This window comes from Aristolochia californica, unplaced genomic scaffold (genome assembly GCF_029961685.1).
Source record: "Aristolochia californica isolate CCGP_79_NKW_82.1479 unplaced genomic scaffold, dmAriCali1.0.hap1 SCAF_1, whole genome shotgun sequence".
In the NCBI taxonomy this organism is placed as follows: Eukaryota; Viridiplantae; Streptophyta; class Magnoliopsida; order Piperales; family Aristolochiaceae; genus Aristolochia; species Aristolochia californica.
In genome coordinates this window covers 8,076,230-8,089,953 of record NW_027181770.1, presented here as the reverse complement: position 1 = coordinate 8,089,953, position 13,724 = coordinate 8,076,230, and the positions used below count along the sequence as shown (strand labels likewise).

The window sequence follows — 13,724 nt, the reverse complement described above, 5'->3', positions numbered from 1 at the left end:
TTTCTATGTTATGTTTCAATCAATATTCATATTATTTTGGCAAGGATGTATTATGAGTTTCATTTTATTTTGAATTGTAGGTTAAATTTCTCATTGGTTAGTCTTTTCTATTTCTCTAGTAGGATACTACTAGATAAAAAATGGAAATTTCCTTATATTTTTCTTAATTTCATTTTAAAAATATATGTTAATCTAATGGTCCCATCTAAGTTTAGTCTAATATATGACTACAGTTCTTTGATGGTGTCGATGAACTGAGTAGACTACAAGATTGACAAAGAGCCAATGAATCTATCCCTACAAATAACATTATTATCTTGGTTTACAAACACCGAACCATGATTGATGATTCATAACTCTGTTTTATAAAGACCGTGAAGTGGTTCACGTTTAGATGGCAAGCTGGTTACTATATGTGTCCTACTGAGTGTTTCTGCTACTCAAGGATGACATCTTCACCAACTTGATGTCAACAATGCGTTCTTACATGATGATCTTGATGAAGATGTCTATATGTCACTACCCCCTGGTTTTGGACGAAAGGGGGAGACTCGAGTGTGCAAACTAAACAAGTCCCTATACGGCTTGAAACAAGCTTCTAGACAGTGGTTTTTGAAGTTTTCCCCAACCCTCAAGATTGTTGGGTTTCATCAATCAAAGATAGGTTATTCTTTATTCGTCCAATCTCACAAAGGCAGTTTTACAGCAATACTTGTGTACGTTGATGACGTGATTTTGGCAGGTAACAATCTGCAATATATTGAAGATGTGAAACAGCTATTATCCAAGTAGTTCAAACTTAAGGATCTTGGTCAACTCAAATACTTATTGGGCATAGAAGTAGCAAGGTCTTCACAAGGGATTTCCCTTTTCCAAAGGAAATATGCTGTGGAGATATTAGAAGACACTGGATTTCTAGGAGCAAAATCTACGAAATTCCCAATAGAGTAAAACTTGACTCTTATACAATCTGATGGTGAACTCCTAAATGATCCTTCATCATACAGGCGTCGTGTGGGAAGATTGATCTACTTGACTATCACTGAACTAGATATGTTTTATGTCGTCCATATTTTAAGCCAATTTATAGAAAAACCACGTACACCACACATTGAGCCAGCACATAGAGTTCTTTTATACCTGAAACAAATTCCAGGATAAGGTATTCTATTATCCTCTACAAGTATACTCTAATTAAATATATTTTATGCAAATAAAAAATATACGAGAAAAGGTGAGATCATTAATGTTGTGTTTGGAACAAACAAAAACAGTGGGGAGAAAAGGAAAAGGAAAGAGGTTTCGTGAGTCTTTCCCCTTCCCCCAACTCGCCGACACTCAAAAACCAATGCTTTAGTAAAGATTCATGATTCACCACCGCGAAATTGCTTTGCAATTTCGGATTTCGGATTTCGGATTTCGATATTGATTTTTTACTGAAACTTTGAAATTTTCAATCCCGTCAATTAACGTTTCAACGAAGACCAGTCCGATCCCTACCAACTTTCCGCAGCGGTTCAATGTATTCTCCGCCAGTTGCCGCACCCACTGCAGACTTCTGATGCTGAACGCAAAAAAGCCCGTTACAAAATTCAGTGAACGCAACCCGTCTTCTCTCCCTTCTTAATGCATTCGCTCCTTCCACTCTCTTATCCTCCAACTTCCTCCTCTCCAATCTCAATGGCATCGTTTCTTGCAGACCAGGAGATCTATCTAGCTCTTGCCATCTCTGTACTGGCATTTCTTTATCTTCTTCTTGTCGGTTTGGAAGCTCTGTGGAGCCCCGGGACATCCTCACTGCCTCCGGATTCTTGTTTTCCGTCTTTCCAAGACAAAAGTTTTGTCTTGCAGCAGTACCCAGCAGCTTTTTCCGGAGACCGTGGTGACTATTGAACGGCATCGACTAATTTTAGGATCGGAAAAATACTGCTCCTGAATGGCGATTGCGATCGACCAGCCAATCTGGGTCGCTCCGACTCGGAGGAGAGAACGTAACCAAGTTCAATTTTTTTTTTCCATTTTTTCATTTTTTGTATTAACATATTTACTTTGGAGAACGGTCTCCACGAGAAAATATATGTAGTCTTTGGAAGCCTTGTTATCAGATTCTTGGTGATTTCTTCGGTTTAACTCTTAATTTAGTCCAAACTACTTTCGAAAACGGATGTGCCCGTTAGAGCATCAGGACGATGATTGTGATTAGTCATATTATCCCCTGTATACACACCATTTTCAGCTTTCTATTGAGTATGAAAATTGCATTGATTTGCAAGATGGAAGTTACCTGAGTTACATCCCCAACAGTCGAAGAAGAAGGAAGAGAGTTGCAAGCGCTGTTTAGATTATTTTGTGTTGATCAATGATCAACCGCGAGGGTCTCGCCGATACACATATCTCTTTGCCCAGAAAAGATAGTTCAAGAAACTTAGCAGTTCAAGAACAGAGAGCAACCAGTAGAACCGATCCAGATAATTTTTGTTCAAATTGTTACCTTCCAACCATCCAATTCTACTATGCAGATTCGTGGTGGCACTGTTGACTACATTAATCAGAACAGATCCCATCAAGGAAGCCAAACCAACCATGCACCAGAAGATGGCCGTCCCTAACGATTTCATACCTCTGGAAACTTCGCTATTGAAGAACTCCAGCAACCCAACAAATTGACAAACCTCCGTGATCCCCACTGCTAGGAATTGGAGTATCACCCACATGATGGTCATGGGTACGTGGGTCGTATTCAACAGTCCATGTTCTTCTGCAATTTTCTTCCTCTTCATCTCTATCAGGGCTGCGACAGACGTGGCCAGGGCAGTGAATAAGAAGCCCACACCTATGCGCTGTAACTGGGTGATTCCACTTTTATATCCTGTTAATTTCCGAGCAAATGGCACGAGATATCGATCGTATAGCACAAGCAGAATCATCTGGACAATCAAAGGGATTATAAGAAGAGTTGGTGTGGCGATTTGGATGCCACCTAGTTTAGTGTCCATGGTGCTGCCTTGTTGGACAGTGAGTGTGAAGAGGAGAGGTATGGGTATGTAGCCAAGCACGGCTGATATGAAGATGGGCAGCATACGGACGACGACCTTTGTCTCCTCCACCTGCGTCACAGGGCACAGGGACCATTTACCGGCATTGCCACGAACAATCGAAGCTTTATCCAGACACCTGCGAACAGAGTGTTAGAAATTTCGTTAGAAACTGATAATTTGAAGAATGGGGAGAATGGATCCTTCTATAACCCCAGGACGGATCAGCTTGCCTGCGGTTGTATCTCAAGGTGATCTTCACAAAATGTTTGTTGAAAGAAAACGAAATTTACTAGAATGAGTTCTGCATTATTACTATGGGAATCCAGTGAAACTCAAGTAAATTCACACTGAACCCAGTCTGAGATGGAGATCCGGTGCCCACTAGATTGATTTTAAGAAAACAAGTATATCTTTTCTATTTTCTTTTTTACCATAGAAACTAAGATTCAATTGAGCTCAGACGAAATTCCAGTGCAAGTCAGATTCCGCGAACACGAAACTGATGCATGGTTGCATTGAAACCTGATTTCAGTAATCAGCTATGGCAGAAAGTTCGAGCTGGCTCACAGACTTGAATACTATCAGAATGAAGTGGCATTCAGGTGTAAAAACCTTGACTTTGATCAATTATAGAACTTACTTGAGGCCTTCCGTGTGTGGGAGAACTTCTCCAGCTACCATCTCTTCCTTCACTAGTTCTTGATGCAGTAGTTCTTCAGTAGGAGGGAGGGTAAGCTTTCCCTTTTTAAATGCAGCAACAAATACCTGGAAGGAGTGGGAAACGATGAAAAACCATTAACAACCACGTAGGTTTGAGTAAATGGATTCGATACCGTTCCAGCAATCAATACATATATAGGAGACTTATAGAGCTATTATCTGAGCAGCAATGGCTCATAAGTGCATTACAGACGATAATATGATCTCTCTTTCTTATGGAATCGATTGAGTCTTGATACATTGAGGCTCGTAAGTCCAAGGGAAAGTTTTGTGAGCACACCTGCAACATCCGAGTAATAGGGCTGCCTCTGGGTCGCTGATTGCGGTAGAAAGCGAAACCAGATGCCAGAACAGTTAGACCTAGAAGGAGCAGAACGGCGGAGAGTAAGAAGCCATAGGGCCACCCCTTGTTGTTCTCAATCCAGACAATCAAGATAAGCCCCGAAACGTTCCCAACGGCGGTGCTGACTCCAAACCAGTTGAAGAAGCTCGATTTTTTGCGAGACTCGATGGGGTCCTCGTCGTCAAACTGGTCGCCGCCGAAGGAAGCGAGATTGGCACGAAGACATCCCTCCCCGAAGGCAACAGTGTACATGGCTATGTACAGTAGAGCGGCATTGTTGCCGTGAATCTGACGACAGTTACTGTCTTGAGCGCTTATCTTGCATTCAGGCGGGTGAAGAGATGGGAAGTGCGCTTGCAAGGCCAGCAAACCAAATCCCTGCAGTGACACAGAACGCCTTAGCTGCTTCTGCTTAATTTTTTTTATAAGTAGTTTATTTATTTATTTTAAAAGCAAATTTTCTTATTTATGTACAATTCCAATACGATTACGGATGAGTCGTTGGACGGGACGAGGACATTGATAAAAGATAAGCATAATCAGGATAAGATCACTAGGATCATATTATATTTATCTTGCTTTGACCAATACGTAACACCAACGCAGAGTTTTGCTTATTGAATCGATCTGATTCTTGACCTGACCAACTTTCGGCTGAAAGTGGAGAAAGATCCGACAACCTGATCTAGAACGTAAGCTAAAAGGGTCCAAGTAGTCCCAGATGAAATGGGTCCGCCATGAAAGCGGCGCTGAAAATGATGAGACAAGTGCAACGACAAAAACCGTAAGACAGTCCACTGCCGACATGAAAATGAAGGGCTCGGCAGAAGATAAATGGCGACTAGATGAAACTGAAAGACGGATTTAAACCGCCCCGCCAACTTGCAGAAAGGGTGGCAAAAACTAAAAACAACTTTTTCAGATATTCAACCGATTAAAGATGGGCAGCCGCGCAATAAGAAAAAAAGTAACGTCTCTTTCTGGTTTCGTATTAATCCATTTGCTTTGTTATGAACGTCTTAGACTCGTGTCCATCCACTTGTGTGGATACCCAGGTGGGCGTTTCTCTTGCTGGCTGGACGCTGCACAGCCAGGGGATCCGTTCTCCGGCGGAGGTGCCCACCAGTACTCATGACGAGACGGAACAATCGCGTGCCGATTGCGGAGAGGAAATTATAGAGTGAAAGATGAAAGTATATGTGTAAGGATTAGTACTTACGAGGAACTCGAAGGGGCCGAAGATGAGAATGGCTTTGAATCGGGTGATGTAGGAATCGGAGAGAAATCCGCCCAAGAGAGAGAAGGCGCAGGTGCCGCTCACCAGATTCGTGACAGCGGTGGAGGAAGCCGCTATTCCCATGTGCATGCTGTTGCGCAGGTATAACACCAAGTCCAGCACATTGGGCATAAATATCGCGCTCGTCATCGCCACCATGACTGCAACGAAGATAAACAGGAAAGTAAAATAAAGGTCAAATGAACTACTACTACGGATTCAAGCAAAAGAAAGCGAAGGAGACTCACTGTAGATGAACCATGCAGCTTTGCTTCCGCCATGTTTCTCCTTGTTGATGGGGTTCCCCTTCCAATCCATGGAAGCACGAGATACCAGGGATGAGGCTGTGGAGGTTTTGAGAGTGTGCTGCTTGGGACGAAGAATCTCCTCTCTTATCCAGCTTTCTTTACAGAAAGACGGTCCTAACAAATGATTAATGTGACAGAATTCAGCTCTCGACTGTTGACTCCGCTGAAAAAACCATTAGAGCATCGTATGCTCCATGGATTGTTCAAAGTGAGGGACAAAGGGCAGCATCAATTAATAATAATCAAGGTAACAGAAAGCAGGTTTCCTTGCACGTTCTAAGGCATCCACTTAAAGTAGATAAGCCATCTTTGCCCCCCAGCAAATCCATATATAGAAATTTTGTGGCCAGAGGTTGAAGTGATGTCATGAAGTGCTGCTGGGAATCGTGAAATTTTCCGTCACTGCGGCGTCTTCTAAATCTAAACGCGCTTAAGACTGTGGAGACTTTGAATTGAATGAGAGATGCCTAATTTAGCTTGAGGACAAAGAAAAAGGTGGAGACTCTTTGTCCTCGTACAGCTCCGTCCTCTTGACCTTTTCCTCTTCCCCTTTGTCCGCGTTCCATTGATGACACTCGCGCAGGGTACTAGGGAATAGGGTGAAAGAGATCAATGGACGTGTTGTTAGAGAGAGCTTCGGATTTCTTTGTGTCCCTGCCGATGGTAGCGTCTTTGGCCATTTATCTTTCGAGAGAGACGGCACATGGAACATGTTCCCCCACTCCCTGCTGTCTAACATGAAGGACAAGGTGGAGGAGAATCAATTCCCCGCAGCCATTTCTGTTTCTCACACTTGAGGGACTAAGAACCATTAAGCATCATCATCTTTAGCAGTAATTTTGATAACAGAACAAAGAACATTAGAATTGGCTAACAAAATATACGGAAACATGGATCAGATGCTTAGTCGAGAGTTTTTTAGTTTCTCTAGGCCATTTAGTATTAAACCTTAGCATCAGTAGCAGAGCACTGAAAAGTATCCAAGAATAGAATAGGAATATCTTTGGATACATGTAGATGTATACATCAACAACAAAAATAAGACTAGTAGAATTCTAATGATACTTGAAACGATCGACTACTCCAATCCTCTTCAGAATCAGGTTTTTGCAGATATTTTCTTTTCTAGATCACAGGTACATAAAAATGGTGTCAACGGCTTTGTTGTACATGAACTACCACAAGATCATACCAAGAAGACGAACACATCAATTTTCACCTTAAACCAATTGCTTTGCAGTTCTCAGTATCATGCCTTAAAATGGTTCACAGATCCTGTCCACATTTTTGGATTATGTAACTAAAAGAGTTGAACAACTAAAGAACTACTATAAAACTTTTAAATAAAAAATTGTCACTACCTTTCATAATCACACAAAGATTGAACAATGCAGTGTCGCTCCACAGCTGTAGTTTGGTTACCTCCAATAACTCCAGATGACAGAAGCTCAGTTGCTCCCCTTCATGGTGGTTAACACAAGACTGTGGATGATGTGATCAAGCAACTAGCAACTAAAGAATAAGAGTCATAACAACATAGAATAGAAAACTGAATACAAATGAGATGATTGGTTAGTTGCTAAAGACACTTAACAAACCTTTGTTTCTGAAAAAACGAAGCTTAGGCTGAAAATACATTCAAAAGTATGCTCAGTAGCTATGTAAGCGGGGGCAGGCTCAATTATTCTGTCTTCTTGATCATTGAACGACACTCTCTGCATCTCAACCATGGGACCAAAAACACCACCTTGATACACCATGACAAAAGATGAAACTGCTAAGTACCATTTATGGTAGAATAAGTCAATATAATTAAGAGAAGGTCAAACACAAAATACTAATTCGCAATTATACAAAACCACCATTTGTCTAAAATATAATATTTGCTTCAAAGTTTAGAATCATTGATCTATATTCTACTTTAATAGTGTTATTAGGAAACTGAACAGTGGAGACTCTTTTGTGGTAAGGCATGAACCAAGAGCTCCAACATGTACATTAATTCATGTCTAACTGTTGCCTATGTTCTGCATAGATTTATCCTTCAAGCCAGTGTAAAACTCCAAAAAGAAAGAAAAAGAACAAGGAGAAGAAGATTTGATGTACTCCAGATGTCTTACCACTTTAATTGCTCAAGCTATTCCTGATCACATCACCGTTCATTGTTTTCGAGTAAATCCCTAACTGAGTTCCACTTGCCTGCTTTTCTGAATGCACGTTCAAAAACATCTCTAGTGTATATAGGTGGGTGAAATCCTTTGGCTAGCATTGAGCAAAGCTTTTCATAAGCAGCATCTAGATCTCCCGTTTTGCAGTATTTGTGCAACAGTTGAGTCTCCATATTCTTCTCCAACTTTTCTGATAATTCAGCTCGGCCTTGTTTCTTTACGAGGTCATCCACCAAATTGTATGTCTGGACAGGAGGAATCCACCCCAATCCCATCATCTCCATCAACATCTCATAGGCTGCCTCATAATTCTGATTCCCGCAGTAAGCATGAATAAGAGTTGTATATGTAACATTATCAGGAGCGCATCTTTTTCTGCCCATTATTTTAAAGTGCCTCTCAGCTTCCAATACATTCCCCACCTCACAAAGGGTGCCAATGATTGAATTATAAACATCAAGCTTAGGTTTCATGCCCAGTGAAATCATCTTCGAAAACCACTTGCATGCTTCACTTATTTGTTGAACTTCACATAATACCTTTATGACAGATGTGTAGCACTCATCAAGAGATCCCTGCTTTCTCCCCTCAACAACCTTCAAAAGCGCAAGCGCATCTTCTATTCTTCTCAACCGGCAAAGTTCTGTGATAAGTTGAGTAACAACAAAAGTACTAGGCAACACTTCCCTATGCAGTATGGCCCATAAAATCTCAATTGCAGGCTGTATGCTATATTTCGGAGCCACATTCGGGACTAAGATGTTAACTGCTCTGCCATGTTCTTTGACTCTGACTCCCTCAACACATCCCTCTTTCTTGCTTAATTCACATAATCCCCCAATCAAGTTATTGACAGCAGTCCTCGTAGGGGTCATATCTCTCCGAAACATTTCATTGAAAACATGGAGGGCGTTCTCAAACCGTCGACATTTGCAGAGACCAACTACTAGATTACTATAGGAGTAAGAATCAGGAGAATCAATTTTCCGAAAGATCATCAAAGCTATGTCAATCGACTCAAAGGACGTTTCCTTCTTACAAAGCACATAAAGCATATTATTGAATACAAGATTATTGGGCACACAATTGAACCCAGATTCCATCTCTTGGAAGAGGCAGAGCGCTTCTTTGATTCGTCCCTGCCGACCCAAAAATCTGATGCAAATCGAAATAGTTCGACACGAAATCCGACCTTTTCGCGAAGAAACAGTCTTTAATAACCATTTCATGTCATCAAACAGCTTTCTTCTACCCAAAAAATCAGCCATGTATTCCACAATGATATCATCAAACTTAAAATCTATCTGAATCCCAGCCCAAGAGAAGAATTCTAGGGTGTTGCGTCTTCCTAAATGCCTGTAGTTCATCAGAACTTGTAAAACAAGGTCCGAGCTCAGCTTGTTTTTGAAGTCTTTTAATAAATCATCAAGATTTCTGGTCCCATCAGCCGGAGAAGAGAACAAGGAGAAGATCTTTTCTACGTCAGGCAATATAATTTCTGGAAAGGGTGGGCCATCAGCCGATAAAAGACCAGAATTGTACCTGAAATTCGTAGGACCAGAGGTTTTGTTATTAGTTCTGGGATTTCTCCGTCGTTGAAAATTAGACTTCTGAAAACCAGAGTTTGAGGAAAACGGAGAGAACAGATACTCGTTACAGTGATGGAACAATTGTCCAGCGAGGGGAAGGAATCCCCCAAAGGCGTTTCTCCTAGCGATCATTTCAGGTGCTCCGATGGAGGGGAAGGTGAAAGTTTTTTAAAGGAACTTGAAATTTATTCCGAAATGTGAGATGTGAATGCAGCGAATAAATGGCAATGGTTGATTTTCTAACCACATAGGTCAAGGAAACTAGTCTCTGAAGCTTGGTATTTGCCTTTTCTCAGTCAGCATCCTCACTAAGAGGAAATGAGATTTACAATTTCTTGATTTTCCTTTTTGAAACGATGATTCTTTGATTTTTAAATGAATATGTCTCTACTATCAATTACTTTAACATAAGATAGTATAAGAAGCCATCATGGGCAATCTTTTATGTAGTCGATAGGGGTATTTTCATGGAATGATAGAAGAATCATCAATTTAAAAAGAAAATCAAAGAATCATAATTTATGCATTATAGTTCTTTATCAAGAAAACAACATTGTGATAGTTCTTCTAAAAAAGAAACAAGGTCGAGTTGATTAACCGTAAAAAAAAGTTGCATAGATTTTCATAAGCAATACAAGGAACGTTACAATAGTTAATATAAAAAAAATGTGAAAAGTTTCTAGTCATAAAAAAAAAAAAAAAAAACTTGCTACAACCAACTTATCTAAGAGTCGGTGTATCCATCATGATAGTACAAGCAAAAACATTGGAAGAGAACGTAGTAGAGCTACAACAAATGATGAAGTAAACGGCAAACAATTCAAGACAAGAGATGCTCGAATTGCATAACTTATGTGCAAAATAGAGTCATTGTAGCAAATCTTAGAGAATCTTTCAAATCCCAAAAATCATCCCATTCCTTGCTCAATTACAGAGGGTACATCTTTTGCTCTAACAATAAGTCAACAAGTTTTCCAACATACAGAAGAAGACACCTTGTCAATTTAAGCTCTCGAGTCGATCATTGAAATTGTTCTTCAAGACCTTCAACTAATGGACATAGAACAAACCAAGCTCAAAGAATATCACTATAGCACAAGCTGCCAAGTTCCAACTATTTGATGAAAATGACAACTCAAAATCACATATTGCCCACTTTATCAAAACTTACTATAATGTCAAAAACAGATAGTGACTTGACGATGAAATAATTTAATTTTTTTTGTTGAACTAGTTCCAAAGTCCATTGACAGTTGGTAGTAACTCAAAAATGAATTCCTAAGCCGGTTTTATAGCACTCACCATAGTGTCATACTAGTGGAGTTAGCAAATGGATGAAAAAATTATCGATTACATCAACCACTAGAGGAACTTGAGTTTGAACTACAAAGATAGCATAAACCTCTTGACACAAGCAGAAATCCAAATATGCACCCAAGGAATTAAGTGGGGTTTGTTCTACTTTCTTTAAAGTAATAAACCAAAAGATTTCCACAAGTTTGCCACATAAGTCCACAATATATAGATGTTGATTGCTTCAAAAGAAAACAACAACACCCCAATATCTAAACCTCAAAAAATAAAGAAAGAATCAAAACCTCATCAGAAGACTTAGATCTATGATTCACATATGGTTAGCATCACAACTAAGTCAGAGGCAAACTCTTTTATAATAAAGCAAGTTTGTGGTGGATTCAATATCACTGTAAAGGAAAAACAAGAAAAAAAATACCCATTTCCAAATGAGCATGTTCTAGAAATGTTAAAAGAATTTTTTGAACAAAAATTAATAAATTTTCCATCTCCAAAGTGGCAAGAAAAAATAGACAAGACAAATGATCCACAATATTGTAAATATCATCAAATAATTTGACATTCAACAAAAAAATGTTTCACCTTGAAAGATAAATTCTTCAAACCTGTTGAACATGGAAAATAGTTCTTGATTCAAAGAATAAACGAATTGCGATATCCACAATCAAGTGTTCAAAACAATAGTAGCTAAAACATAAACTTAAATGCCAAGAAGTTGGTCCTTACCCAAAGCATACCAACAATAGCCAAAGAACTTCCCTAAAACAAGTTTAGACAATCCAAACATGGCCTCTTATAAATCCTCTTTGATACATTTGAGTAAAAAGTTGTGGAATTTTCCAACTTACTTCAAAGTATACTAAGTTCATCCAAAATAGAAAGTAAACAATAAAATAAATATTTTCCCTACCAAAAGCCGAATAAAAAGCTTCCACAAAAGCAAGTGTGAAATAAGTATTTGTGATGATCGGTAATTCTTGAAGAATTTATGCCAAAAGAGTTTAAAACATTTAATTAATGCATTACACAAAAGAAAAAATGACCCAAAATCACTAAAGAAGAAGTCTTTTCGTGCAAGTTATTTGGAGGAAGCATTCATTCACATCTTCCTGGCCCAAACAAAGTTAGGGACAAAAGTTTGCTTCAAAACTCCAAGTAGAAAAAAAAAAGAGATGAAACTCTTAACTTCAGTCGATTCTTCAAACTTCAAGCTACCAATAAACTTGGGTGTGTAAAATAAAGTATACTTAATGGGAGAAAATCATTTTTGAAACCCAAACTTCGAACACCTTGGGGAGGGACTCTTTCATAATGTCAAGCTTCAAGCAAATTAGAAGCAAAAAGTTGTCCTCCAATTCCACATTTCAAGGAAATCAGGGGACAAAGTTGTCTTTAAAATCCAAAACCCAAACTTCAAGTTAGGATCATGTCTCCTCTAAAAAGTTTCAAGCTTTTAGCAAATCTGGTGGTAGAAATTATTGTCCTTCAAATCCAAGCTTCAAATAACTATTGACGATTTAAATGAACTTCTCTTAAGCTTGTAGTCACTTAAGGTGGAACTAATCTCTTAAGTTTTTTTGTCACTGTATTTGCCATTCTCAGTCATCATCCTCCCTAAGATGAAATGAAATTGAAAGTTAGAAAACCATACAAATTTTTTATGGTTCCTTGATTTTCTTTTTCTACTTGATGATTCTTTGATTTTGGAAGGAAAATGTCCCTAAAGTCAACTGCTTCAACATTGAGAACCTATCAGAACCAACCATTGTAACCTTTTATGTATTTGACTATAAGGGCATTTCCATCAAAAGATAGAAGAATCATCATTTTAAAAAATAAATAAAAAAATCATAATTTATACATCATAGTTCTTTAACAATAAAGAAATATTGCAATAGCTCTTCCAAAAAGAAAAAAAGGTCGAGCTAATTTATCAGGAAAGCAACATTGCTTAGTTTTTATATGCAATATAAGGAACATTGCAGTAGTTCTTATAAAAAAGGCAAAAAAAATCTAGTCATAATGAAACAAACTTACCACAACCAACATATCCAAGAATCAGCGTATCCATCATCATAGTACAAGCAAAAACATTGGAGGTGTATGAAATAGAGCTATAAGACGCAATCAAGGAAAAAGACGAATAAATCAAGACAAGAGACACACAAATTGCAAACCTCATGCGCAAAATAGAATTATTGTGACAAATCTTGGAGAAGCTTTCTGTCATAAAAATCCTCCCCAACTCTGCTCAACTTCAAGGGGGCTAGTCATAGCAGCATCAATGTACAAAAATTTCTCACAAACACATTTGGTGAACAATAACTTTAAGCAACCATAGGAACGAACTAAGCTTGGGCACTAAACTCTCAACAATGAACTATCAATAGCAGTTAGTGGTTCTTCGTAAGACACAAACCCAACATCTTCAAGAACTTCAAACAACCTCAGAAGTGATGACAACGAGCACACTTGGAACTCTAGTCAAATAAGTATTGGCTCAACAACCTCCCTCCCACTAAGCAAATCAGTAGTAGGCAGGCCAATAGCAATAGTTGCATCAACAACAACATATCTTGATGTAACAACAACAACAACAACAACAACTATCTCCAAGGATAGCCAGATTAATTGTCAAGAAATCTGAAAGTATAGCAAGATCACAACCTATTACACCTGTATCTGGCACAACATCACAACATGACAGTTCCTGTGTGTACTTTCTTTTCCATGATCTCCTTCCTGTCATCTTCATTCAACAAGACCATGGTTTTAAATTCACGACAAATAGCCCTACTTCCACATGAACACTTGAAACACAAAGGATCACAAGGGAAGGAGAGAAGAGAGAAATTCTATCTCTTGGGAGAGAGGAGAGAAAAAAACCATGGGAGAGAAATAAAAGAAAAAGAGAGAGGGAAGTGTAAAGAGAATTTGAACCAAGAGGAAGAGGCTTGAATGCTCTACC

General features: G+C 38.9%; 2 protein-coding genes across 3 annotated transcripts; both read right to left on the bottom strand.

The window, feature by feature from the left end:
* Positions 1-2,301: 2,301 nt before the first annotated feature.
* Positions 2,302-5,836, bottom strand: LOC137960099 (protein NRT1/ PTR FAMILY 4.5-like). Its single transcript, XM_068807583.1, has 5 exons — positions 5,626-5,836; positions 5,321-5,538; positions 4,039-4,479; positions 3,679-3,803; positions 2,302-3,174 (listed from the first exon to the last, which is right to left on the bottom strand). The coding sequence occupies exons 1-5, from the start codon at positions 5,693-5,695 to the stop codon at positions 2,364-2,366; spliced, it is 1,665 nt and encodes a 554-aa protein (XP_068663684.1). The 5' UTR covers positions 5,696-5,836; the 3' UTR covers positions 2,302-2,363.
* Positions 5,837-6,759: 923 nt separating this feature from the next.
* Positions 6,760-9,600, bottom strand: LOC137958365 (pentatricopeptide repeat-containing protein At5g65560-like). 2 transcript variants are annotated; one of them, XM_068805347.1, is made up of 5 exons: positions 9,504-9,600; positions 7,806-9,395; positions 7,284-7,432; positions 7,047-7,197; positions 6,760-6,960 (listed from the first exon to the last, which is right to left on the bottom strand). In XM_068805347.1, exons 1-2 carry the CDS (start codon positions 9,572-9,574, stop codon positions 7,838-7,840), a joined length of 1,629 nt encoding a protein of 542 aa, XP_068661448.1. In that variant the 5' UTR covers positions 9,575-9,600; the 3' UTR covers positions 6,760-6,960; positions 7,047-7,197; positions 7,284-7,432; positions 7,806-7,837. The 2 variants fall into 2 exon arrangements, with proteins under 2 accessions (XP_068661448.1, XP_068661441.1); XM_068805340.1 differs by having other exon boundaries at positions 7,806-9,600.
* Between the last annotated feature and the right edge of the window lie 4,124 nt (positions 9,601-13,724).

What these genes read in the sequence shown, in the direction of transcription:
- LOC137960099 (XM_068807583.1), bottom strand. Translation starts at nt 5,695, where the DNA reads ATGGATTGGAAGGGGAACCCCATCAACAAGGAGAAACATGGCGGAAGC. An exon ending in TCGGCCCCTTCGAGTTCCTC is followed by an intron (nt 4,480 to 5,320) that starts GTAAGTACTAAT and finishes GTGTCACTGCAG; the next exon opens with GGATTTGGTTTGCTGGCCTT. An exon ending in CCACACACGGAAGGCCTCAA is followed by an intron (nt 3,175 to 3,678) that starts GTAAGTTCTATA and finishes CTCTGTTCGCAG; the next exon opens with GTGTCTGGATAAAGCTTCGA.
- LOC137958365 (XM_068805340.1), bottom strand. Translation starts at nt 9,574, where the DNA reads ATGATCGCTAGGAGAAACGCCTTTGGGGGATTCCTTCCCCTCGCTGGA.